This window comes from Leucopleurus acutus (assembly GCF_964270905.1).
Source record: "Leucopleurus acutus genome assembly, chromosome: 13".
Lineage (NCBI taxonomy): Eukaryota > Metazoa > Chordata > Mammalia > Artiodactyla > Delphinidae > Leucopleurus > Leucopleurus acutus.
This window is the reverse complement of record NC_139155.1, coordinates 39861729-39887466: the sequence shown is the minus strand read 5'-3', so window position 1 is coordinate 39887466 and position 25738 is coordinate 39861729. Positions and strand designations below refer to the sequence as shown.

The following is a 25738-nucleotide window of genomic DNA, read 5'->3' as shown; positions in this document are numbered from 1 at the left end:
TCCTTTGAGCTGTATTTCAGCTGGTCTTCAGAGGGCCTTCATAGAAGAAAGCATCAGTTAAGTAGGGAGAAACTCAAACCAGAGGACAGAATTTCACTGTACTTTTGCTTGTAACTTGACTTCATATTTATAATAGCTATTTACCAAGTATTTAGGGTGATTTTTATAGACTTTTGTTTATTTTAAATATTTTTTTTTGCTTTTTGATGAGGACCGATTTTAAAGTCTTTCATTGAGTTTGTTACAATATTGCTTCTGTTTTATCGTTTGGTTTTTTGGCTGAGAGGCGTGTGGGATCTTAGCTGCCTGACCGGAGATCAAACCCGCACTCCCTGCATTGGAAGGTGAAGCCTTAACCACTGGACCGCCAGGGAAGTCCCTAGACTTTATTTTTTAGAGAAATTTTAGGTTTACAGAAAAACTGAGCAGAAAATGCAGAGTTCCAATTTTCCCCTTCCCCCCACACATGCACAGCCTCCTCCATTGTCAGCATCCCACACCAGAGTGGAAATTTATTGCAATCAGGGGTGATTTCTAAAAACAAACACTGCCCTTTAGGACTGTACCCATAGTCAAAAGTGCTGCACTTTGTTCAGAACTTTTTGGAACCTCCCGTTAGTGCTAACTTTAGAATCAATTTTTATGTCACAGAAGAAATTAACAGCATTTCTTTGTTCCAGCCTATTTATGTTTTTGACCAGAAAATAATATAGCTTAGCTGACCATATTAATCAGACTTGGCTTTGAATGACCTTTTAGCTATTTATACAAATATAATTTTCCTCTAAAGTTCAAGTTTTACCACCACTTGAGTTGTTGAAAAAGATGCTCTGTGGACCAGGCATATGACATTTTCTGTATTTCATTTCACTGTTTGTTTATGTGGTTGTTGATGCAGGTTCCCTCAGGAGGTGGACTAACTATGTTTGATTTAACCTCTGTCCTCTACACCTGCAGCTCTTTTCACTTAATAAAGAAAGTTGGTCAGGCACACAGAATCTACAGACTCACATTACACAGTGCTCTACTATTTAGTTTGACAGATAAATACTCACATAGTATCTAGTATGGGCCAGCCTTGTACAACTATAGATTCATCTAATTCTTGTAACAAACGTATGATCTAGGTAGCTCTTTTACAGAAGGGTTAATTGAGGCACAAAAAGGTTAGGCAGTGTTCTAGGAGGCAGTCATAAATGATGAATGGAGGGGACTTTCCCAAGGTTACTGCTTTGAAGGACACAACGCATGCTTGAATGTTTAAGTTCTAATATATTGATACTTGACTGGAAAACAGATCCTATTACTTTAAGTTCCCATCTTGTTTACTTAGCTCTTCACCTTGCTTGGGGGCTAAGGTCTTTCCCATATCAGACCTGAGGAATGAAGGCATTATCAGGTTTAATTTTGAGTGATGGTCTTTGATTATTTTGATGTGTCATGAGCACTTTCATTGCAGAGAGAGTGGACTCCAGAGATTGTTATTTCAGGACACTTTGATGGTGTCCAAGACCTAACATGGGATCCAGAAGGAGAATTTATCATTACTGTTGGTAATGACCAGACAACTCGACTTTTTGCTCCATGGAAGAGAAAAGACCAATCACAGGTAAAATGTCTTCCTACTTGACTGATCCACTTTACAAAACATCCATGAGCACATGAAAAGTGGAACAGCAGCATTAGCCATTAAGGAAATGCAGATTAAATCCATGATGAGATGCCAGTACACACCCTCTAGAATGGCTAAGGTATAAAATACTGACAACAGCAAGTGGTTGTTAGGATGCCGAGTGACCGGATCTTTCTTACATTGCTAATGGGAATGCAAAATGGTATAGCCAGTCTGGAAAACGGTTTCGTATTTTCTTAAAAACTGAAGCATTCCAAAGAAGACATACAGATGGCCAACAGACCCATGAAAAGATGCTCAGCATCACTAATCATCAGGGAAATGCAAATCAAAACCACAATGAGTTACCACCTCACACCTGTCAGAATGGCCATCATCAAATAGATAACAAATAATGACTGTTGGCCAGGAGGTGGAGAAGAGGAGTCCTCCTGCACTGTTGGTGGGAATGTAAGTTTGGTGCAGCCTCTGTGGAAAATGGTATTGAGGTTTCTCAGAATATTAAAAATAGAACCACCCCATGATCTAGCAGTCTCACTTCTGGGTATTTACTTGAAGAAAACAAAAACACTAATTAGAAAAAATGTATTCACCTCTTTGTTTATTGAAGCATTATTTATAATAGCCAAGATATGGAAGCAGCTAAGTGTCCCTTGATGAGTAGATAAAGAAGATGTGTTATATAGGCAATGGAATATTACTCAGCTATTAAAAAAATGAAGTCTGAAATATATGCACAACAGAGTCACTTTGCTGTACAGCAGAAATTAACACAACATTGTAGATCAACTATTTCAATAAAATTAAAAAATAAAAAATTTTTAAAAATGGAAAAAAAATGAAGTCTTGCCATTAATCACAACATGGATCTAGAGGATATTGTGCTGAGTGAAGTAAGTCAGATAGAGAAAGACAAATACCTTATGATCTCATATGTGGAGTCTAAAAAACAAAACAAACGAACAAAGTGAAAACAGACTTATAGATGCAAAGAAAAAAATGGGTGTTTGCCAGAGGTTTGAAGCCAGGTGAAATAGGTGAAGGGATTAAGAGGCACAAACTTCCAGTTATAAATAAGTCACAAGAGTGTGATATACAGCATAAGGAATATGGTCAATAATGCTGTAATAACTTTGTATGGGGACAGGTGGTTACTAGACTTACCATGGTTGACGATTTTGTAATGTATTTAAATGTCGAGTCACTATGTTACACACCTGAAACTAACATAACACTACATTTTATTTCAACTGTATTTCAGTTAAAGGAAACTTAAGCATACACATATTCTTTATAATTCAAACAATTAAAATGTTAGCTGTCAAAATGTGTTTACTTCAGTTCCACATAAAAGTTCTCATAATACCTTGTAATTTTAGATTTAACTCATTAGGAAACACTGACAAGGGAATTCCCTGATGGTCCAGTGGCTGAGACTCTGTATTTTCACTGCCGAGGGCTCGGGTTTGGGTTCGGTTCCTGGTCAAGGAACTAGGATTCCACAGACCGCGTGGCGCAGCCAAAAAAAGAAAGAAACACTATCAAGTCTGTAGTAAAAGCTAATTTCTAACATCATATAGTGTTAAATAATAGTGGTCAAGGCCAGTTTTTGTTCAAGGAACTTTTCAGGCTTGGCCCTGAGCTTTAAAAAACCGCAATAAAACTTTACCACTGATAAACCATTGAACTGTATACTCAGAGAAACTATAGTCAGCTTCAGTTTCTGATAAAAATTCATGGAACTGACTCTGGGTCAGTCTATGAAGCTAATGAAATTGACCACTGACATTTCTGCTTCAGCAGCATGTGGTAGATTAAAATTGGTAGAGTTGAGGACATTGGGAACAACACTATAGTCAAGTAAAAAACAAGGCAAATAATTTTGGAGTGGTTTTCTGTGGCTCTTGGTAATTTGTTATCAGTATAACTCAGTTGTTGTTTATTCATGATCCTTTAAAAAAAATCAATAAATCAGACTTTACCAAAATGTGAAATTCTACTCTTTGAAAGACATTGTAAGGAGAATGAAAAGTCACAAACTGGGAGAAAGTATTTACAAAACACATACCTGATAAAGATTTTTATCTAGAGTATATAAAGAACTTTTTGGAACTCAGTAATAAGAAAACAATCCATTTTTTAAAAAAAGGGGGCAAAAGATGTTTATCCAAAGAAGATGTATGGATGGAAAATAAGAACAGGAAAAGATTCTCAACACCATTAGTCATTAGGGAAATGCACATTAAAGCTACAATGAGATACCATGACACCCCTATTAGAATGATTACAGTTGAAAGGCTGACTGCACTAGTGTTGATGAGGGAGGGTGTGGGCAGCTGGATCTCTCACACACTGCTGGTGGGATTCTAAACTGGACAGCCACTTTGGGACATCATTTGGCAGTTTCTTAAAAATTTAAATACACATCCACATCATCCAGTTATTATACCCATAGGTAATATTTACCCAAGAGAAATATATTCATGTAAAGACTTATACACGAAAATTTGTGACTTTTTCTAGTAAGACAAAAACTGGAAAACAACCCAAATGTCTGTAAGTAGGTGAATAGATCAACAAGTTGTGGTATAGCTGTACAAGGGAATACTACTCAGCAATAAAAAGTATTGATCTGTTGATAAACAGAACAACTTGGATGAATCTGTCCCATGGTCACGTTTCCATGGCATAATGAATGATTTTGTGTCTGGTATTTTGCTTGTTGAAAAGAATTCAGTTTTTGAAACGTGATCATTTTTGTTTATCTTATTTTGATACCCAGGTGACCTGGCATGAAATTGCAAGGCCTCAGATACACGGATATGACCTGAAATGTTTGGCAATGATCAGTAGGTTTCAGTTTGTATCTGGAGCGGATGAAAAAGTTCTTCGAGTATTTTCTGCACCTCGAATTTTTGTGGAAAATTTTTGTGCCATTACGGGCCAGTCACTGAATCACGTACTTTGTAATGTGAGTATTCCTCTAAATGTTTTAACTAGATCTAGTTAACCCTTCATATAAAATTTTAGGGCTTCCCTGGTGGCGCAGTGGTTGAGAGTCTGCCTGCCGATGCAGGGGACATGGGATCATATCCCGGTCCGGGAAGATCCCACATGCCGCGGAGCAGCTAGGCCCGTGAGCCATGGCTGCTGAGCCTGCGCGTCCGGAGCCTGTGCTCCACAACGGGAGAGGCCTGTGTACCGGAAAAAAAAAAAAAGAAAATTTTAGAAAGTTTCACTTAAGGCTGTAAATGGAGTATATGGGTAGAAAGAAAGTCAAATCATTTTATTATTGGCTTGACAAACTTTTGTGTGCACTGTGGCAGGCAGTAATTTAAATATTAATATAAGAAATTTTGTAACAGTTAAGCCCAAGAGACTGTAAAGAATTAAAATGTTAAATTAAGGCACGAATACTGTGCGTCTTCACTGTGCTTGGTAACTACGATAAAGCATAATAGATGGGTCATATTTTCAAGGAGATTACCATCTAGATGTAGATTAGGGGTAGTGGACAATGGAACTAATGTACCTGTAATTATTAGATGAAATCAGTTAATTGCTAAATCTTGTGACTAAAGTAATTTTCATAGGAGGAGGTGGTCGCTGTAGTAGAGTAATGAGAAAATGGGGCTTCATTTGAGTTTTGAAAGGGTAAGTTTTTATTAATCTTTGTTTATACCCCCTTTCTACAAAAGATTTGAGCACTTACAAAAATACATAGGTTATAAACATTATAAAGTAACCAGTTATGAAGGAAGGGAAAGTAAGTAGGAAGGTAGTTGTGTTACACAGAAGTGCACGTCATACAGTCCGTTGCAGTACTTAGAGTTGGGTCATGAATTTGCTTCCGATCTTGAAAAGGATGAGTACAATTTTGATAGGCAGATGGAAGGACAGAGAGCAGTGGGGTGGCCAGAGCTGCTTGAATGAAGAGTATATAGAGGGAAATGGAGGGGCTGGGGGAAAGTCAAATGGTGGAGGACCTTGGGAGGCAGGCATAGTTCAGACTCTGGTACCAGCGGAGGTCCCTAAACAAAGAAAGTGATGAAAAGCACTTTGGGGCGAAGAGTTATGTGGGAGCAGGATACCTTTGAGCCCAGAGACTTTGAAGGCAGGGACACTAGCACCAGTCTGGGTAAGACTGGAGAAGAAAGTAAGAGTCATTTTAAAAGAAATGTCCAACTATGTTTCTTGTAGTGTATCATGGGCGCCTCAGGCCACAGGCTCTCTTGATTAGGTAACGGAGATGAAAGATTCTGTTATGCTGTTTCTAATGCTAATGGACAGCGGAACAAGATCAAAAGGGAGGCCTTGACTGGTTATTATACCGTGCTGAGCATATGGTGGTGGAGGGCAAGTTGGTTTGAGGATCTGACAATTCTAGGGATTGAAATGTGGTTTTAGGATTCTATAAGAGGCTAGTCCCAGGTGTATATTCAATTCTGTGTCCTAAGATACAGGAATCCTGTAGACTGGAAAGCCTCTTGCTGCTTTTTGGGTTTGTTCCCATACTAAATGTTGGTATATATAGGAATGCCTCTTATTGCTCTTTTCCATGGTGTTTTATTTTTCTTGTTTTCTAAAATAAAGCATCCTGCATTTCAGGTACCTATTCTTGGTGATGGTTTAAATTCCCATAGCTCATGTTTGTGTTCAGTTCCAGCCCCTGTATTAAAATTTAAATTGTAAGAAATGCTCTTAGCTTATGGACATGTGCCAATTTTGATGGTTAGCATTTGTTTCATGTGTAGTAATTTAATTGATATTGTAGGATATAAGCAGATTATTGCCACTTCAAAGGGCACTCTGTTACAAGGTTTTAAAGTATTCAAAATTTTAAATATGTTTAATGAAAATACTATGTGCCTTCCTGGGAAACATGTGTGTTTATATGAGCATCACCAGGGATGTGCCTGTGAGACTCTTGGAAATAAAGCTCCAGGCCTTCCATTCTCAGCCCATTCTTTGCTCGAAGCCAGCACAGTGCTTTCCTTGTCAGACCCTGACACCCATTGAGCTGTCAGGGTTCGATGAGCTTGTGGATGAGAGGATGCCCGACGTTATGGATTGGGTCGGGGCTGGGGGTTAGCTGGAGCCTCTCTGCTGGAGAGTGATTGCTTAGTATTGCATCTCTTAGTGCAGGAAATGGAAGTGTGGGCAGATATCTACACAGAATGGTAAAATGGTCTTTACACTGCTTCTCAGCATTTGTGAGCATAACATTTTTTTTATAGTGACTGAGGTAACAGTAACTTTTAGCATTTAAAACATGTATCATACTTTTTATTCCAGCAAGATGGTGATCTTCCAGAAGGAGCTACCGTCCCTGCTTTGGGATTATCAAATAAAGCTGTCTTTCAGGGTAAGGCTTTCGTCTCCAAAATTACTGAACCTATAGTGGTGCTTAAAACCTAGTTACACATTTGTATATTATGTACCTAATGTTTATTACAGGTGATTTATTATTTTTAAAAATCCCAGTACATGCATCTCTCTTCTATCAGCTATTTCATGGTGACTACTCTGTGTATACATGCAGACCCTGAAATAGGTGCTGCTTTTACAAAGTGTATTTCGTGGAGCACTCACAACCACAGATGCTAATGTGGATAGCTTGAAAAATGTGTTCCACAGTTTAAAAAGTTTGGGAAGCATTAGGTCAAAGGAAAAGGAAGGAATCTATGGAATTGACCAGTGCTCTAAGGAGCGCATTTGGAAAATACCAGAGTAGTGGAAATACCCTTGGCTTTGCCATCACGCGGATACAGTGTTGAATTACACTGCCTTCAGGTACCACTGTTTTCTAACTAGTGGCCTTAATATTGGGACATGTGCAGGAGACATAAAGTTGATGACTACATTCATGATGTTGATGTTTGTTTTAAACTAGGAGATATAGCTTCTCAGCCTTCTGATGGAGAGGAGCTGTTAACTAGTACTGGTTTCGAATATCACCAGGTGGCCTTTCAACCCTCCATACTTACTGGTAAGAAAAGGCAAAAAGATGGTTCGCTAGAATCATTAGTACAGTACACATAGTATGGGGTCTGTCACCACTGACCTAAATAAGTGCTGCAGAATTCACTTGTTTATCTGCATGAAAGTGGAAAAATTAATTGCAATGCTATAAATTTATTGTAGAACCTCCCACTGAGGATCATCTTCTGCAAAATACTTTGTGGCCTGAAGTTCAAAAACTGTAAGTTAAATTGTACTTAGCTCTTTAGTTTGATTCGATCGTAACTTGTGATGCCCCCTTCCCAACCAATTTGATTTTCTCCTTTGCTTTCCTCTTACCTACATTTTCCCTCCTGCTGTAAACATCTCTTGATGGCCTTCATAAGGGGTGAAAATCAAACTTCACATAGATATTTATATTGCTATGTATTATATTTACTAGATTTATTGGTCGTGATTTTTAAAGTAGAGAGACATAACACTATTTTTTTTCCTTTTTAAAAAAAATTTTAAGTTTTGTTATTCTCTTGGTCTTTTTTTTCCTACAGTGTTTCCCTATCAGGACCTTTCTATGGTTTGTTATTTATGGTAGTGGCTGGCTGGCGGTGAAAACTTGTATTTTAATCTAGTTGTTTGAATAAGTTGTATTACTACTAGGAAGTTGGCATTTTTCTCCAGTCTCTGCTTTTACCCCAAATATTTACCTAGACAAAAGTACAATGTTTCTTAAAAGAACTGTGTGTTAGCTGGAAAGATTGATTTCTTCTCTCATTTAAAAATTTTGCAGCACAAGAATAGGTACATTTACTAATTACCTACTTACAGGGGTCATCCATTTTCTCTTTTTAAATTTTAGATACGGACATGGTTATGAAATATTTTGTGTTGCTTGTAGCAATTCAAAGACACTGCTTGCCTCAGCTTGTAAGGTAGGGCATTTTACTTTTTTATTCTACTTGGTCACAGGTTATTTGAGTCATCAGGCTCCTGCAAGCTTAGTAGTGATGGAGGCAGAATTTGACACGAAAGGCCACAGGTGCCTGATTTTTCTGAATCTTGCTTTCTCAGTCTCTTTTCCATTTTGTCCCATCAGAAGCTTGCAGTTGCCTTTTAAATCTGTTTCAGCTGCACATTTTTGTTCTTAAATACTTGGTTTGAGCCGATTTATGCCCCTACTCAGAAACTATTTAATCAGGTATCTTAAAATGAGAGCTAAAAATGTGGTAACATAAATTTTTAGTAATGGGAGTCCTGGAGACAGAGGGGAATGAGAAGGTGAAACCCCGCACCATGTATGCCATCTGACCATCTCTTGAGGACACTGTGGGTGCTGACCTAAGTGAGTAGAGTCCCTTGGCCCTTGCCACGGTGAGGCAGGATGGTGGCCAGCTCAGTGAGCCACCAGCACGTGACACTGCGGAATAGTGCATCTCAGACATCTGCCTGGGAGAATGATCTTGAACTTGCTGTTCAGTATTTATATACTGTGGAGGACTGTGTGAAAGGTCTGAGACCTACACATTCCCCTAACTTTCCTAAAATTTATTTATTAAAACATCAAGAAAATTAATTTATTTATCTGTTTTAAGCATGATGATGAGAGCCGCCCACCTAGATGGGCGCCTATGGGGTTGTTTTGTTTTGGGGGTTTTTTGGTATGTTTGTTTTTTGTCCGTGCTCTTGCTGTGATTTCTTGCTACTGGCCTGTATTGAGGGACCTCCTAGGAAATAATTGTTGTGCTCCTTCTGCCCCACCCCCTTGTTTGTTGTCCTCTTTGTGAGGGTGGTACTGAGAGGGTGGTACTTCCTTCTGTTAATACAAGGCCCTTTGGAAAGAATAGGGCATAAGTAGCAAGAATAACTGTGCTTCTACTGAGCAGTTAATTTGTGTCTTAGGGCACTGTCAATCACATAATTATTTTCTCCTTTTCAAGTTGGCTCACTTGTAGCAAGTATGTGCATTTCTTTTTTGAACTAACATTTTTAGCTGCTTTATTTAGGTGTCATTAGCGTGCTGTCAACTGCATGTTGAAAGTGAACAATTTGATCAATTTTGACATATGTTTATACCTGTGAAATCATCACTACATATCAAGATAGTGAACATACCATCAGCCCCCCAAATTTCCTCTGCCCCATCCCTAGTAAACCACTAATCTGCTTTTTATCATGATAGAGTAGTTTACATTTTCTAAATTTTTGTATAAATGGAGTCATATAGTATGCACTCTTTTTCATCTGGCTTTTTTCATTTAGCGTAATAATTTGAGATTCATCCATGTTGTTCCATGTATCAGTTGCTCATTTTTTTTTCTGCATAGTCTTCCCTTTTACAGATATACTACAATTTGTTGATCCATATACTTATTAATGGACATTTGGGTGATTTCCAGTTTTTGGCTTTTATTAATAAAGCAGTTATGAATATTTGTATACAAGTCTTTGCATGGATATATGCTTTCATTTCTCTTGAGTAAATACATATGAGTGGAATTGCTGGGTATATGGTAGATGTATATTTAAATTTTTAAGAAATTGACAAACTATTTTCCAAAGTGGCTGTACCATTTTACAATCCCACTAGCAATATATGAGAGTTCCAGTTGCTCCACGCCCTCACCAGTGCGTGGTATTGTCAATCTTTTTAACATTAGCCATTCTGATAGGTTTGTAATATCTCATTGTGCCTGTAATTTGCATTTCCGTAATGATTAATGATGTTGAACAGCTTTTCATGTGCTAATTTTCCAACTGTGTGTCTTCTTTGATGAAGTATCTGGTCAAATCTTTTGCCCAGTTCTTTATTGTATTGTTTTCTTATTACCGAATTTTGAAAAGCTCTTTATATACACTGGATACTACTTTATCAGATATATGCTATGTAGGTAGTTTTCCCCAGTGACATTTCCTTCATTTTCTTAACAATGTTTTTCAAAGAGCAGAAGTTGTATGTTTCGGTGAAGTCTAATTTATCAATTTTTTTCTGTATTGGGTTTGTGCTTCTAATGTAGTATCTAAGAAATCGTTGCCTGGGACTTCCCTGGTGGTCCAGTGGTTAAGATTTCACACTCCCACTGCAGGGGGTACGGGTTTGATCCCTGGTCAGGGAACTAAGATCCCGCATGCTGTGCAGAGTGGCCATAAAAGAAAAAGGAAAGAAAGAAATCTTTGCCTGACTCACGTTCTTCTGCCACATTTTGTTCTAGGAGTTTTACAGATTTTAAGTTTTATGTTTAGACCTATGATACATCTTTTATTAATTCTTCCTGTTGTATGGAGTATATATTACAGTTGATTTTTTTTGCATGTGGATATCCAGTTGTTCCATCATTATTTGTTGAAAAGACTATCCCTTCACCTCGTACCTTTTGCATCTTTGTCAAAATTAGCTGTCCATATATGTTTGGGTCTATTTCTAGACTTTATTTTGTCCTACTCATCTTTTTTTTTTTTCTTTCCTGTTTTGATGCCAGTGCCACAGTCTCTTTAACAACTATAGCTTTTTATACTGTGTCTTGAAACCAGGAAGTAATTGTCTTCTAACTCTCTTCTCACTTTTCAAATGTATTTTGGGTATTCTAGGTTCTTTACTTTTCCACATGAATTTTATAATCAGCTTGACAGTTTCTACAAAAGTATGTGCTGGAATTTTGATGGGGATTGCATTGAATCTATAGATTAATTGTGGAAGAATTTTAACAATATTGAGTCTTGACACATGAATGCAGTATGCCTCTCATTTATTTAGATCTTTAATTTCTCTCAGGGTTTTGTTTGTTTTTTTTAGTAAGCCTTTTATCTTGGAATAATTTTATATTTAACAAAAGTTGCAGAGATAGTACCTAGAATACCATTATACCTCCTACCCAATTTTCCCCAGTGTTAACATCTTAATATTATCAGGAATATTTTGTACTCTTCAGTGTCAGGTCTTACACATATTTTGTCAGATTTATCCTTATTTCATATATTTTATGTCAGATTGTTCATTGCTCACATAAGGAAATGCAGTTGCTTTTTGTAATCAGTCTTTTATCCTGCAACTTGTTAACCTTATTACTTCTTATAGCTTTATTGTAGATATTGGATTTTCCACATAGATGCTTATGTTGCCTGTGAATAAAGAAAATTTTACTTCTTCCTTTCCCATATAGATGTCTTAATGTTGACTAGACGTTGTAACATCAGAAGTCCTCACCTTATTCCTCATCTCAGCAACAGAATATTTAGTTTTGTCCATTAAGTGTTATGCTTGCTGTGCATTTTTTTTTATGACTCTTCTTTATCAGGTTGCAGAATCTCTCTGCGGTTCCTAGTTTGCAGAGAGTTTTTATCAGGAATGGATGTTAGGTTTTGTCAAATGTTTTTTCTTTATCTCTTAACATGATCATATGTTTTTCCCATTTTAGTTTATTAATATGGTGAATTACATGGATTGATTTTTCAAATGATGAACCAACTTTGCATTCCTGGAACCAAACCCCAAATGCTTATATTATATATATATATATTTTTTCAATTATTCTTTTTATTGAGGTATAACTGATGTATATAACATTATATTAGTTTCAGGTGTACAACATAATGATTCAATATTTGTATACATTGTGAAGTGATCACCACAATAAGTCTAGCTAACATCCATCATCATACATAGTTACAAGAAATATTTTTTTCTTGTGCTGAGGACTTTTAAGATTTCAGCAACTTTCAAATACGCAGTGCAATATTAACTATAATCACCGTGCTCTATGTTACATCCCCCTGACTTAGTTATTTATAGCTGGACGTTTGTACGTTTTGACTCCCTTCACCCATTTCATATATCCCCCAGTCTTGGCTTCTGGCATCTCCCAATTCATTCTCTGTATGTCTATGAGCTTGGTGGGTTTTTTTATTGTTGCTGTTTTTAGATTCTGCTTATAAGTGAGATCGTACAGTATTTGTCTTTGTCTGACTTATTTCACTTAGCATAATGCCCACAAGGTCTGTCCATGTTGTCACAAATGGAAATATTTCATTGTTTTTTTTTGTTTGTTTTATTTTGTTTTTTTTTTTTTGCGCTACGCGGGCCTCTCACTGTTGTGGCCTCTCCCGTTGCGGAGCACAGGCTCCGGACGCGCAGGCTCAGCGGCCATGGCTCGCGGGCCCAGTTGCTCCGCGGCACGAACCTGTGTCCCCTGCATCGGCAGGCGGACTCTCAACCACTGCGCCACCAGGGAAGCCCTCATTGTTTTTTATGGCTGAATACTCTTCCACCATGGTGTGTGTGTCTGTCCGTTTTCTTTATCCATTGATCCATTTTCTTTATCCATTTGATGGACACTTAGGTTGTTTCCATATGTTGGCTATCATAAATAATGCTGCAGTGAACATGGGGGTACACATATCTTTTCAAGTTAGTGTTTTTATTTTCTTTGGGTAAATACCCAGAAGTGGAATTGCTGGATCATATGTTAATTCCAGTTTTAATTTTTTGAGGAACCTCCATACTGTTTTTCATAGTGGCTGCACCAGTTTACATTTCCACCAGCAAGGCACAGGGTTCCGTTTTCCCCATATCCTCTCCAGCACTTACTCCTTGTCTTTTTGTTGATAGCCATTCTAATGGGTGTAAGGTGATATCTCATTGTGGTTTTGATTTGCATTACCCTTATGATTAGTGATGTTGAGCATCTTTTCATGTTTCTGTTGGCCATGTATATGTCTTCTTTGGAAAAATGTCTATTTAGATTCTTTGCCTATTTTTAATTTATTTATTTAATTTAATTTTATATTTTGCTATTCAGATGTATATGTTCTTTATATAGTTTTTATATTAACCCCTTACCAGATGATTTGCAAACATTTTCTCCCATTCAGTAGGTTGCCTTTTCATATTGTTGATGATTTCTTATATTTTTATATATTGTTGGATTCAATTTGCTAAAATTTTGTTTAAAACTTTCATATATAGTATGTGAGAGACATTGCTGTGTAGTTTTCTTTCCTTGTAATGGCTTCATCTGGTTTTGGTATCACAGTAATATTAGCCTCATAGAAATATTTCCTCCTTTGCAATTTTCTGGAAGAGTTTGTGAAGAATTGGTATTTCCTTTTTTAAATATTTGGTAGAATTTCCCAGTGAAGCAAACTGACCTTGAGTTATCTTTGTGGGAAGGTTTTTAACTACCTATAATTTTTAAAATAGATACAGGGCTATTTCATTCAAGATATCTAATTTTTCGTGGGTGTAGTTTGATGGTTTGTGTCGTTCAGGAAATTTGCCCCTTTTATCTGATTTGTCATATTTATTGGCATAAAGTTGTTCATAGTATTCCCTTTTGATCCTTTTATTACCTGAAGAATCCCTGGTGATGTTACCTTTCTTATTCCTGTTATTGGCAATTTGTCTCTTTTCTCTCATACCCTCTTTTTTTTTTTTTTTTTGTGGGAGAGAATTCTGGGAATTGACCAGGAAATTAATGAGTCTATGATTTTATTAATATTTTCAGAGAACAAGCTTTTGGTTTATTTATTTTATTTATTTTGATTTACTTTTGGCTGCATTGGGTCTTCGTTGCTGCATACGGGCTTTCTCTAGTTGCGACGAACAGGAGCTACACTCCATTGTGGTGCACTGGCTTCTCACTGTGGTGGCTTCTCTTGTTGCGGAGCACAGGCTCTAGGTGCACAGGCTTCAGTAGTTGTGGCACGTGGGCTCAGTATTTGTGGCTCACAGGCTGTAGAGCACAGGCTCAGTAGTTGTGGCACACAGGTTTAGTTGCTCCACGGCATGTGGGATCCTCCTGGACCAGGGCTTGAACCGTGTCCTCTGCATTGGCAGGCAGATTCTTAACCACTGCACTACCAGGGAAGTCCTCATTTCTTTTTCTGTCTCTAATAAGGTTAAAACTGAGGTCATTGATTCTAGATCTTTCTTTCTAATATAGGTGTTAAGTGCTATAAGTTTTCCTCTAAGTATTGCTTTCGAGGCATTCTGCAAATTTTGATACATCGTGTTTTCATTTTCATTCAACTAAAAGCACTTTCTAATTTCTCTTTGATTTTATTTTTTAACTTAGGTTATTTTGAAATGTATTAGTTTCCATATACTGAGTGTTTTTCAGATATCTTTTTGTTATTGATTTCTAATTTAAGTTTATTTTGTTCAGAAAACATAGTATGACTTCAATCCTTTGATATTTAATCTTGGTAAATTTCCATGTTCTTTTGAGAAGAATTTGGATTCTGTTTATTTTGGGTCGAGTGTTCTGAAAATACGAATTACATTGGTTGACAGTATTGTCTTCTTTATTCTTTTGGTTCTATCGTGAATGGCATTTTGAAATCTCTAACTATAATTGTGGACTTGTCTTTTAATCCTTATAGTTCCTTCAGTTTGTACTTTATGTATTTTTGAAGTTCTGTTGTTAGATCCTAAACATTTATGATGGTTATTTTCTCTTGATTAACTGACTAGTTTCTTATTATGCAATGAACCTGTTTACCTCTGGTAATATTTTCTGCTCTGAAGTCTACTTTCTCTGATGTTAGTGTAGCCACTCCAGGTTTCCTTTGAGTAGTGCTTGAATTATGTATCTTTTTCCATCATTTTACTTTAAGCTGTTTGTTTCCTTTTATTTCAAGTGGGTTTCTTGGAGACAGCATATAATTGGGTCTTGCTGTTTTTCTCATCTTGATAATCTTTCATTTTAATAGGGGTGCTTATTAGATCATTTGCATTTGACGTAATAATTGATATGATTAACTCCTGTCATCTTGCTATTTGTTTTCTATTTGATCTATCTGTTCTTTGATCCATTATACTTATTTTGGATTAAGTAATTCCTTTTTATGATTCCATTTTATTTCTTTTGTTTTGTTTTGTTTAATAGATATAACTCTTTGTTATTTTATTGGTTGTTTCACATTTTATACTATATATCTTTAATTTACCACAGTTTACCATCAAGTAATACTGCACTATTTGTGTATGATAACATAAGTATACTTTCATTTCCTTCTACTTTGTGGTATTGTTTTTGTACATTTTACTTCTTCACAGAAATCCCACAATATTATTTATACTTTAACAGTTAATTATCCCTAAAGATATTTAAATAATAAAAATATTTTTTCCATCAGATATTATTTTCGTGCTGCCTACAGGATGTTCTTAACATTCCTCATAATGCAGTTCTGCTGGTCAGGAATTTTTTCAGCTTTTTGCCTGTCTGAAAAGGATCTATTTCTCCTTCATTTTTTAACAGTATTAGTGGTGGCTAAAGAATTGTTGGTTTTCCCCTTAGGCACTTCAAAAATGTTGCTCCATTTTCCTCTGACTTGCATTGTTTTGGATGAGAAGCCCACTGTCATTTTTCTTTGTTACTTAGTAATGAGTTTTTTTCCCCCAACTGCAATTTTATATTTTTCAGTGGTTTTAAACAATTTGATTACTGTTTGGTATAGTTTTCTTCATGTTTCTTGTGCTTGGGTTTTATTGAACGTCTTAGATCTGTAGGTTTATTGTTTTCATTGAATTTGGAAATTTTTTGGCCATTATCTTTTTAAGCATTTTTTTCTTATCCTTTTGCAGACCATAGTTATATTTGGCTGCTTGACGTTGTCATAGAGTTCAGTGATTGTTTTTTTCTTTTTTTCCTACTCTGTGATTCATTTTGTCTTTTAGGTATCAGTGTTCTTTGTTGCCAGATATCTAATATTTTGGAGTGCCATTATTTCGTGTATTTTGTCTGATCTTTTAGTTTTTTTCACACAAGAGAGTAAATCTGGTCCCTGTTACTCCATATTGACCAGAAGTGAAAGTTTCTAAACTACTAATTACACAGTTAATACACAGATGTATTCTTCTTGTAAAATATTAAAGTAGTATGGAGGTTCCTCAAAAAATTAAAAATAGAACTATACCATATGACCCAGCACTTCTTCTTTTGGCTGTTTATCCAAAGGAAATGAAAACATTAATTTATAAAGATATATGTACCTCTATGTTCATTGTAGCATTGTTTACAATAGCCAAGATATGGAAGCAACCTAAGTGCCCATTGATAGAGGAATGGATAAGGAAGGGGTGGTGTGTGTGTGTGTGTGTGTGTGTGTGTGTGTGTGTGTGTGTGTGTGTGTGTGATGGAATATTACTCAGCCTTAAAAAAGAGGAATGAAATCTTGCCATTTGTGGCAACATGGATGGACCTGGAGGGTATTATGCTAAGTGAAATGAGTAAATAAGTTAGAGAAAGACACACACCAAATGATTTCATTTATATATGGAATCTAAAAACCAAAACAAATGAACAGACAAAACAGAAACAGATTCATAGGTACAGGGAATAGACAGGGTGTTTTCAGCGGGGTGGAGGAATGACTGAAGTAGGGGTTTAAGAGGTATAAACTTTCAGTTATAAAATAAATAAGTCACAGGGATGTAAGGTACCCATAGGGGATATAGTCAATAATATGGTAACAACTTTGTATGATGATGGATAGTAACTAGACTTACTGTGGTGATCATTTCATAATGTATAAAAATATTGAACCACTATGTCATACACCTGAAACTAATATAATATTGTATGTTAAATATAACTCAATTTTTAAAATTCTGATTTCAGTGCCAGTCTCTAATTATTCATCATTTCTAATTCCAGTCTGTCTCTTCTCAGAGGTTACACCTGGTTATAGTATTTATAGTATTTTCTCAGAAGTTGTTTTATTTTTTACACAGATACATAAAAAATACCATAGAAACAATATATTATTTTGAAAAATGTTTTCAGTTTATTTCACTTTAATTGCTTTATTGTTTCATCTCTGTCCTATAGGCAGCTAAGAAAGAGCATGCAGCTATCATTCTTTGGAACACTGCATCTTGGAAACAGGTGCAGAATTTAATTTTCCACAGTTTGACTGTCACACAGATGGCCTTCTCTCCTGATGACAAGTTCTTACTAGCTGTTTCCAGAGATCGGACCTGGTCACTGTGGAAAAGGCAGGACACAATCTCACCTGAGTTAGGTAAAACAGCTGCTGGTTGGGAAGATTATTAGTGAAACAGTTATGTCCATTTACCTACTTTCAGCAGCTATTGTGTAAAGAGAAATAGAAATGATAATAGGGTGAAGGGCAGAGTCTGGTTGTTGTGAGTCTTTCAAAGTTTTGTGATAACTGAGGAAGACTTGACCTTCCTTGTAAGGATGATATGTATTCAGACATCTCAGTTAAAGAAACATAAAAATCTACATGTAGAAAATTTGGATTTTGCAGATGGTTACAGAATGCCACCATAAAACCAAATGGATGATATATACTGAGGATTTTATGGGACAGGAATAATGAATATACAGTTAAATTATGAAACTCAGAAGGACCATTGTCTTTACCATTCACCTACCCACCTCTGTCACAGTGATAATTGGGAGGGGGTGTTTTAGGCATCCATTTGTGAATAACATGACCCCTGGGCAAAATGTTAACACACCTACCTGCATTCTACTTTGGATCTGGCATAAATTGGGGGAAAAAAAAAAAAAAAAGGAAAAGGCATAAAAGCTTCATGTGATTGCAGCAGTAGCTTATTCTTATTCTTCCACTTTCATTGAGTAGGTAAAATCTAGAGAGCGTTTAAAGTACTTTGTGTTGTTTAATCCTGTTTTTAATTTTTCCATTGATAAAACCTACTGCAATTTGATCTTATGATATTTTTAGTCCTTTGGGTTTTTTGTGTTTTAGAGAATACCAGGGACTATGACACATATTGAGCAGTATATGTTGTAACAGACTGATTTCATTTGCAACTAGTGATTTCCTAACATGCAACTTTTTTTTAAAAAGTTAAAGTGATATTATACTAATAACAAATCCTTTAATTTGCTGTATCTTTATGGATTCTGGATTAATAGATACATTAGTCTACCCTCCATACACAGTTACGTCTTTTACGTTTAGTCCCTATGAGGGCTAGAAGTTAGTTACCCTACACTTAAAATATTGCAAGGGAAGAGATTTTTTTTAAGTTCGTTTTTTTCTTTTACATTATTTAAGGGTTCATTAGTCTTTTTTTCCATAGCTTAATACACAGATCTGGCTACTTCCTGAGTAAGTTTAAATTTCATCAGGCTTCTTCCATAAGCATAAATTGAACTTTTAGTTAAGTGTCCAGAAGATGTTTGTCATCAGTCACTAGAGAGTGACTAGTCAGTATAAAAGCATTTCCTACTAGAAAAATAACTGTATGCACATAGCCTTCTGGTGAGGGATCAGCTGCCTGGCCTTGGTTGCAAAAGTCTGTGTATATAAATTGATTGTTAAATTACATGTTGTATATGGCATTTAAACATAGCTTTCTAACAGGTAAAAAGCTGCTCTCTCCACTTTGTGACTAGTGCATATGTGTTTCTTTCAGACCCAGTTTTCAGTCTCTTTGCCTTCACTAACAAAATCACTGCTGTGCACAGTAGAATTATTTGGTCTTGTGATTGGAGTCCTGATGGCAAGTATTTCTTCACTGGAAGTCGGGACAAAAAGGTAATTTTTTTTAACTTAATATTTTTTCAAATGTAAAATAATAATATTACAGGTGTGTTTGGATAAAAAGCACATAATCCTAATATTCTGATACATCTTTTAAAAATCAGTTTATTTAGTTCCTTCTGTGTTTTTCATATGCATACATAAAAAGGCTTTTCTTACTTGTTAAATTCTATAATACATGTCTCTGAAATATCAAATACGAGAAGAAGTCCCTTCAGACACATGACTATCAGATGGCTCCAGTAGGAGAAAAGTAGTAAAGGAAATGGGTCAGGACTAAGAAAGCAGGAGAGCAGGAGAGCAGGTGTGGGTGGAGGGACACAGGGAAAGACAGTTTCTGCTTTTCTTTTTCGTACTTTTGGGAATTTAAAATTCTTTCTATAATGAATGATTATTACCTTTTCATTCAGCGAAGGAGGCGGGCTGTGTGCCTGGGTGTGTCATGAGCTGTGAAAAAAATCAGAACAAGTTAGCTAGCAGTAGGTTCTTGACCATGACCCTCGCCCTTGTTCTCTGGGAAATGTTCCCCTGGCCTCTGGTCTTTCCTCTGTTTTCATGCTCTTTAAAGCATCCTTTCCTTTTTCTGCACTTCCTGCAGACCAGAGGCGCTGAGGCACTTGAGTGTTTCCTCTCCTCTCCTGCCCTCTCCAGTCACAGTCATGGTACAAGTTACAGAAGCAGAGGACTAACACAGCATGCTGTCACTCAATGAAACACTGAAATGTTAGCCTCTGAAGTGCTTTCTCTCAGACCTTTACTTCTGTCATTTGCCTATTCATTTCTTCCCCGGCATTTGTCTTCCTACTCTCTGCTAGCTGCTCAGGCAGCAGGACTGCTTCTGCCTTCCACAGTCAGGCCCGGTAGCAGATGGTCCAGCTGTGGCTGTCACGGTTAGGTCAAGGCTGAAACGGACAAAGCATCATCTGCCATGCAGTCTCAGAAATGCACTCCTGCTTGCTTGGGCGGAGCTCTCTGCTCAAAGTCTTGCTTTGGTCCTGCGTTTTCACTTCCCTCTCCATTTCTTTGTGACCATTCACACCCTTCTGAGGCATGAGCTTCCAGGAAAGCCTCATTTCTTATGCGGTGTATCATCAAGGTTAGGGCCTCCCGAGTGAGCTGAGCTGATTCCATGAGCAGTGGGTGGTGTAGAAGAAGAGCCAGGGACTTGGTTGGTTTCATGCATTTTGTGGTAATTTCTTGGGGTGGTGCACGAGCACCTTGAGGACGTGGTGGACAGAATCTCACTGGATCAGAACTGGTTTCCTGAGTGTAAAGAGCAGGCTAAACACACCTGGTCTCTGGGCGGGGGCAGTCATCTTTGGACCAGCACAGTTGGGTAGTTGAGATCTCAGAGACATGTATCTGCTACATGGTGGCTTCTCTGTGATGCTTGAAATGGTCAGAAGTCCTGGAACACAAATGAAAATGATGCATTTTTTAAAATGTCAGTGTCCTCTATGCCATTGAAACGCTCTAATGCATTGCTAGAAACCTTGCAAAGAGAAAGTTTTACAGCGTTTGATCTGTCTGTGTTAGGTGGTTGTCTGGGGTGAGTGCGACTCCAGCGATGACTCCACTGAGCACAGCATCGGCCCCTGCTCCTCCGTTCTGGACGTGGGCGGAGCTGTGACTGCCGTCAGTGTCTGCCCAGTACTTAACCTTTCCCAAAGGTCAGTCTCTGTGTGGGGCTTCATCTTATGTTTTCTTTAAGAAGACCACTTAGTTTCTCAATGTGTAGCCCTCATATACTTTCATCTTTGGGTTCTCTTAGCTTCCAAGTTAACCATTTTTTTTTATAATGCTTATGTTTCTCATAGGATTTCTTTTTTGTTTTTAACACCATTTTATTTTATCTTATCTTTCTGATCAACCCCTATTTATTTATTTATTTGTTTGTTGGTTTGGCTGCGCTGCGTGGCTTGTGGGATCCTAGTTCCCAGATCAGGGATCAAACCCAGGCCCCCCCAACAGTGGAAGCTCAGAGCCCCAAACACTGGACCACCAGGGGGATCTCCCCTCAAAAGAATTGCTGAATTGATAGAGCTTGATGACATTCAGCGTGGTGAAATAGAGATTGGGAGGGTGGCTCAAAGGTTCTTATTTCACCAAATTTAGGACTGTAGTGCTTTCTCTGTAACAAGTATCTTCGGTAGAACAAGGGTCTCTGCTGCCAGCCAGGGAAACACTGGCTTATGGGCCTTGCCAGCAGAGGGCAGAGGTAAAACTGTGAGCATCCTCGATGGAGAGGAGGCTCTGTGAGCGCACAGTAGAGCAGCGCACTGGATCCTGGGCCCGAATTTTAAACAGAGTCCTTTGTAAGCCAGAGACAGTTGGGAGCACTGAAGAACTACTTTAGATTGGTGATGATGGAGATAACAGAAGTTCATGCTAAATTAATCACTGTCTTTCCCTTCCCTTAAAAACAGATACGTTGTTGCAGTAGGATTAGAGTGTGGAAAGATTTGTTTATATTCTTGGAAAAAGACTGATCAAGTTCCAGAAATAAATGACTGGAGGCACTGTGTAGAAACAAGTCAAAGGTATTTCCTTCCTGTTTTTGCTTCCATCAGATTAGATAGATATCATGGAGTCTTTAGCAGCAAATCTTATGTCACATTTGCATGGAGAGAAACACAAATCTCTTCATGGTGCTTACTGCTAATTTGTACCTCTGTGTTTTGTGACAGTCTCTTGAGATTGACGTTTATTACTATATTGCACTTGTTTTTTAAAAGTTTATTTGACCAAATTGCTTGTTTGCATGATACTGTGTTTACGGACAACGCATTGGAGATGAAAGTGATTTTCATAATGATGAGTTTCAGAATTTGACTAAGTAGAATCTTAGTAAAATTTAATTCAAAATGGTGGTGGTGTTTTGGAAATATTATAGATTGTGTTTGGTAGGCGAATCTTGTGTTTGAACACTTTAGCTCACATCCTGAGATGGAGTAAACCGTCAAGTGCCCCTCAAAGCCCTGTGACCAGCCTTCAGGCAGAGTAAGTGCTCCTGAGCCTCGTGCCCTGGGCGTGGGCCTTTGCCACCTGAGCTGCTCAGAGCACCTGCTGTTTACAGCCTCCTCCTCATCCGCCTGCTTAGACAGCAGGGAACACTTTTTAATCTACTTCTTTACCCATTTCGTTAGTTAAAAATGACTAAACTTTCAAAAAGTCATTCATGTCATTCTGTGTTAGATTTGTTTTAGGATTCGTCAACCTTCATGTATTTAAACTATCCAAAATATAACTTCAAATACAATTCCAAACAACAGCATCATGAGGAAGGTCATTGGCTTGATGCCGAGAGACATATTGTACAAGATATACCTTCCAGGGGAGTTTGTCTCCTTACCAGCAAAGCATGTTAATGCTCATGATAATTGTATTTATTTAAATGTATTTAAAATGAGATCTGCTTTATTACTGCTGTCCTCATGGGTTCTCTCCCACCTCTCTGATGCTGGGTTTAGCTGTTGAAACAGTTCATACTATTGGCTTACTGAAGAGAGAGGTATCCAATGAAATTCCATGTTTCAGGCACTTGAAACTTCCTCTCTTCCTGGCCTCCCCTCCTCTTCTTTTCCTTCCTTTCACTTTGCCCTACCCATGATGCTTGCTCTGCCTCTGCCTAGTACCCAGACCACTTCTGTGGCCCGAATGTGGAACAGTGGCAAGAAGCCCCTCAGAAAGTATGGGCAGGGGACATGTACAGAATTTGAGTTTTTCATTTAAAAGTTTTTTAGTCATTATGGTGACTTTGGATTTGCAAGAACTAATTCCTGGCTTACCTTATATTATTTGGATTGCTAATATTACACTTATCAGATTACGAGTACTTTTCAAATGAAAGGTTTTGCTGATAATGATATATAAACGAAGGTAATATAAGCAAACACTGCCTTCTAGGTTGGCTCCCCGAACTCCCTGTCTTCTAAATGTGATCTGTTAACACGCTGGATTTAAAGAACATTACCAAAAAAGAAAAGAAACGAAATATACCATCTCAAAGCATATATAGCCAAATAAGTACTGTCCCTCAAAGTAACTTCTCTGGGAAGCAAAGTACTATATATATATACTAGTCTAAATATATTCTTGTTTCAGTGATGTCACTACTTCAAATCATTCTTTTAATGAAATGAGAGAACTTTAATATTAATCCAGAACAAATGAGATCCCAGTGATGTTGCTGTTACTTAAAATATTTTTGGAACTTCTCTTTAGGAACTGTGTTTAAAACTAGCTTACTAGTGATGCAAGAAAGCCAATTATGATACCTTTTATATAAAGTTTTCCTCATTTTGACCGTTCACTTTTTTTTTTTTTTAGCTTAACCTTCATCTTATTTATAAGCTCATATCCAGATGACTTTTGACTTCTTTCAGTAATCAAATTCATCCTCAAAGGAAGATGAGCTCTCATTGAGAATACTCAGGTCGTAGTCTGTGTGGAAGCATTTCCTTTAGGAGAATTTCAGGAAACACTGAGGCACAGCAGCATTGCTGGAATGTGTGGACCCTTCTAGAGTGGCCACTTGCAAGGGCTCACAGTCATTTGGTGACTTAGGTTCTGGTGTGCTGATTTTTTTAAATGTGTTTCATCACTTCGAGGCTATACTTCATTCTTTTGATCCTGAGAGTGCGTTGGTGACAGGGACTCTCAGAGTCTGCAAGTATAATTTGTGAGCTCAGGTATTATTTTCAGTGTTTACTGCTTTAAAACTTGCACCATATTCACCTTATTCCGTTTTGGTTTGGAGGACTAGTTTGCAGGTTAAATTTATAGAGGATATTATATTTCATAGAGATTTATTAATAATCTATGTTTGGTAGCATCCTAGGTCAGCCATGAGGATGGGGGCTGGGGGTAGTGTGTTAATATGAACATCTTGCCCAGGGTCATGCAGTTACAGGTCACATTGGAGACCAAGGTTCTTTCACTGGGTAGTTTATTAAATCTTTCACTATCTTTTCTTACCCAGCAGTAAATAATGAGAGTAAGCGTCCATTCAAGTTACAGGGATGTCAGAAGATCAAATATAGAATATGTTGTAAAGTTGGAATTCTTTAGAAAAGAAACACATTTAGTAATGTTACCTGAAAGACTGATTTTAATAGTTAAAATTGATGGTTAAAGCAAAATTTGACATAAATGCATTGTCTATTTCTTGCTCTTTTTGGTGGTGTCCTTGGTCAGTAAGTAAAATGTTTTCAAGGCTAACATAAAATTGCTAAAATATTAGTGATGGTATTTTAAAACCTGTACAATTACATGGTCAGGTTTTGACTTCTATTTATGTTAACAACACTAATAGGAAGAGCATACTAACTGAATTAATATGCAGGTGAGCACCCAGAAAAATATTTCATAGTCATAGCATACATTCATTTCATGATTTCTCTATCTTTGTTTTAGCCAAAGTCATACACTTGCTATCAAAAAATTATGCTGGAAGAACTGTAATGGAAAAGCTGAACAGAATGAAGCAGAAGGCACTGAATGGTTACACTTTGCAAGTTGTGGTGAAGATCACACTGTGAAGATACACAGAGTTAACAGATGTGCTCTGTAATGGACTTAATGACTGCAAGCATATACTCGTTGGTGTCTTAAAAATATTTATCATGTAAATAGATAACCTTTCTTTACCTCATAATTTCATTGCATTTCATGCTTAAGACCTAAGGCAGTAGTCCTCATGTGAGTCTCAGACCCTTTGAAATATGATGAAAGCTACAGACTCTTTGCTCAAAATGTTTATATACACACAGTCTCAGAACCTTGCCCATACTTTCAGGGATTCAGACCTGCATCTGTGTGTCCCAGATTGAGAGCCTCTATTCTTTCTTTCTTCATGAGCAAATTTGCCTAATTTTGTGTCATTTTGGGCCTTCTCTTTTCAAATGTTTGGGACGTTTCATTATTTACTACCCTCCTGTGAGGGATAGCCTCAAAAATAAAAAGAGATAAAACCCAGATTACTCAATTATTATTTTAACAGTTTTTTGTAAATACGCAGACCACACAAAGTGTGGTCTTGACCCCTTCTCCTAGTACACACCAACCATTCTAGGAATTTGGCAGGTTGTGAGTTTGAACTGTAGTTGGTCCCTTCTCTTATTCTTTAAAAGTACATAGATGCTTCTTTCAGAGTTTGACTTGAAGTGCTTAAAGTAACTGAGAGATATAGGGGCTGGAAAGTAGCGTCTGAATCACCTGAATTTCTGTGAAGTTGCAAGGATGAGTCACAAGAGGAAGGATGAAGTCATGAGTGTGAAGGATGTGCCCCAGGGAGAGGGCGCGATGGGAACAGAGGGCAGAAGAACACACCAGAAAGACAGTGTTGGGTGTGCCTGCTGAGCTTTGGGAGACTCCCCACGAGAGCTGAGCACTTGGGAGTTGGGTGGAGAGAGGTTAAGAGAGGGTGTGGGAGAGCCTGCGAAGACTGATGGGAGAGCCAGGCCTCTCCTGACCCTGTGGGAACATGAGCCACCTGGCAGACTGCCACTTTGCACACTGTACGTAGTAAACAGCTGGAAGGAGGGAGGCGAGGATTTTCTTGGTGGGAGTTTATGCTATTATCTAACATGACATTTTACTTCCAAAGAAGTT

General features: G+C 37.4%; 1 protein-coding gene across 1 annotated transcript in view; it reads left to right on the top strand.

The window, feature by feature from the left end:
• The window catches only part of ELP2 (elongator acetyltransferase complex subunit 2), a 43905-nt gene extending 18814 nt beyond the window's left edge, over positions 1-25091 (top strand). Inside the window, exons 12-22 of the mRNA XM_082852720.1 lie at positions 1460-1609; positions 4416-4604; positions 6929-6998; positions 7527-7622; positions 7778-7835; positions 8451-8523; positions 17419-17611; positions 18999-19120; positions 20663-20796; positions 21553-21666; positions 24542-25091. Coding sequence (XP_082708846.1) covers positions 1460-1609; positions 4416-4604; positions 6929-6998; positions 7527-7622; positions 7778-7835; positions 8451-8523; positions 17419-17611; positions 18999-19120; positions 20663-20796; positions 21553-21666; positions 24542-24698 — 1356 coding nt within the window. The 3' untranslated portion in view covers positions 24699-25091. The remainder of the gene's footprint in view (positions 1-1459; positions 1610-4415; positions 4605-6928; positions 6999-7526; positions 7623-7777; positions 7836-8450; positions 8524-17418; positions 17612-18998; positions 19121-20662; positions 20797-21552; positions 21667-24541) is intronic.
• Positions 25092-25738: the final 647 nt, after the last annotated feature.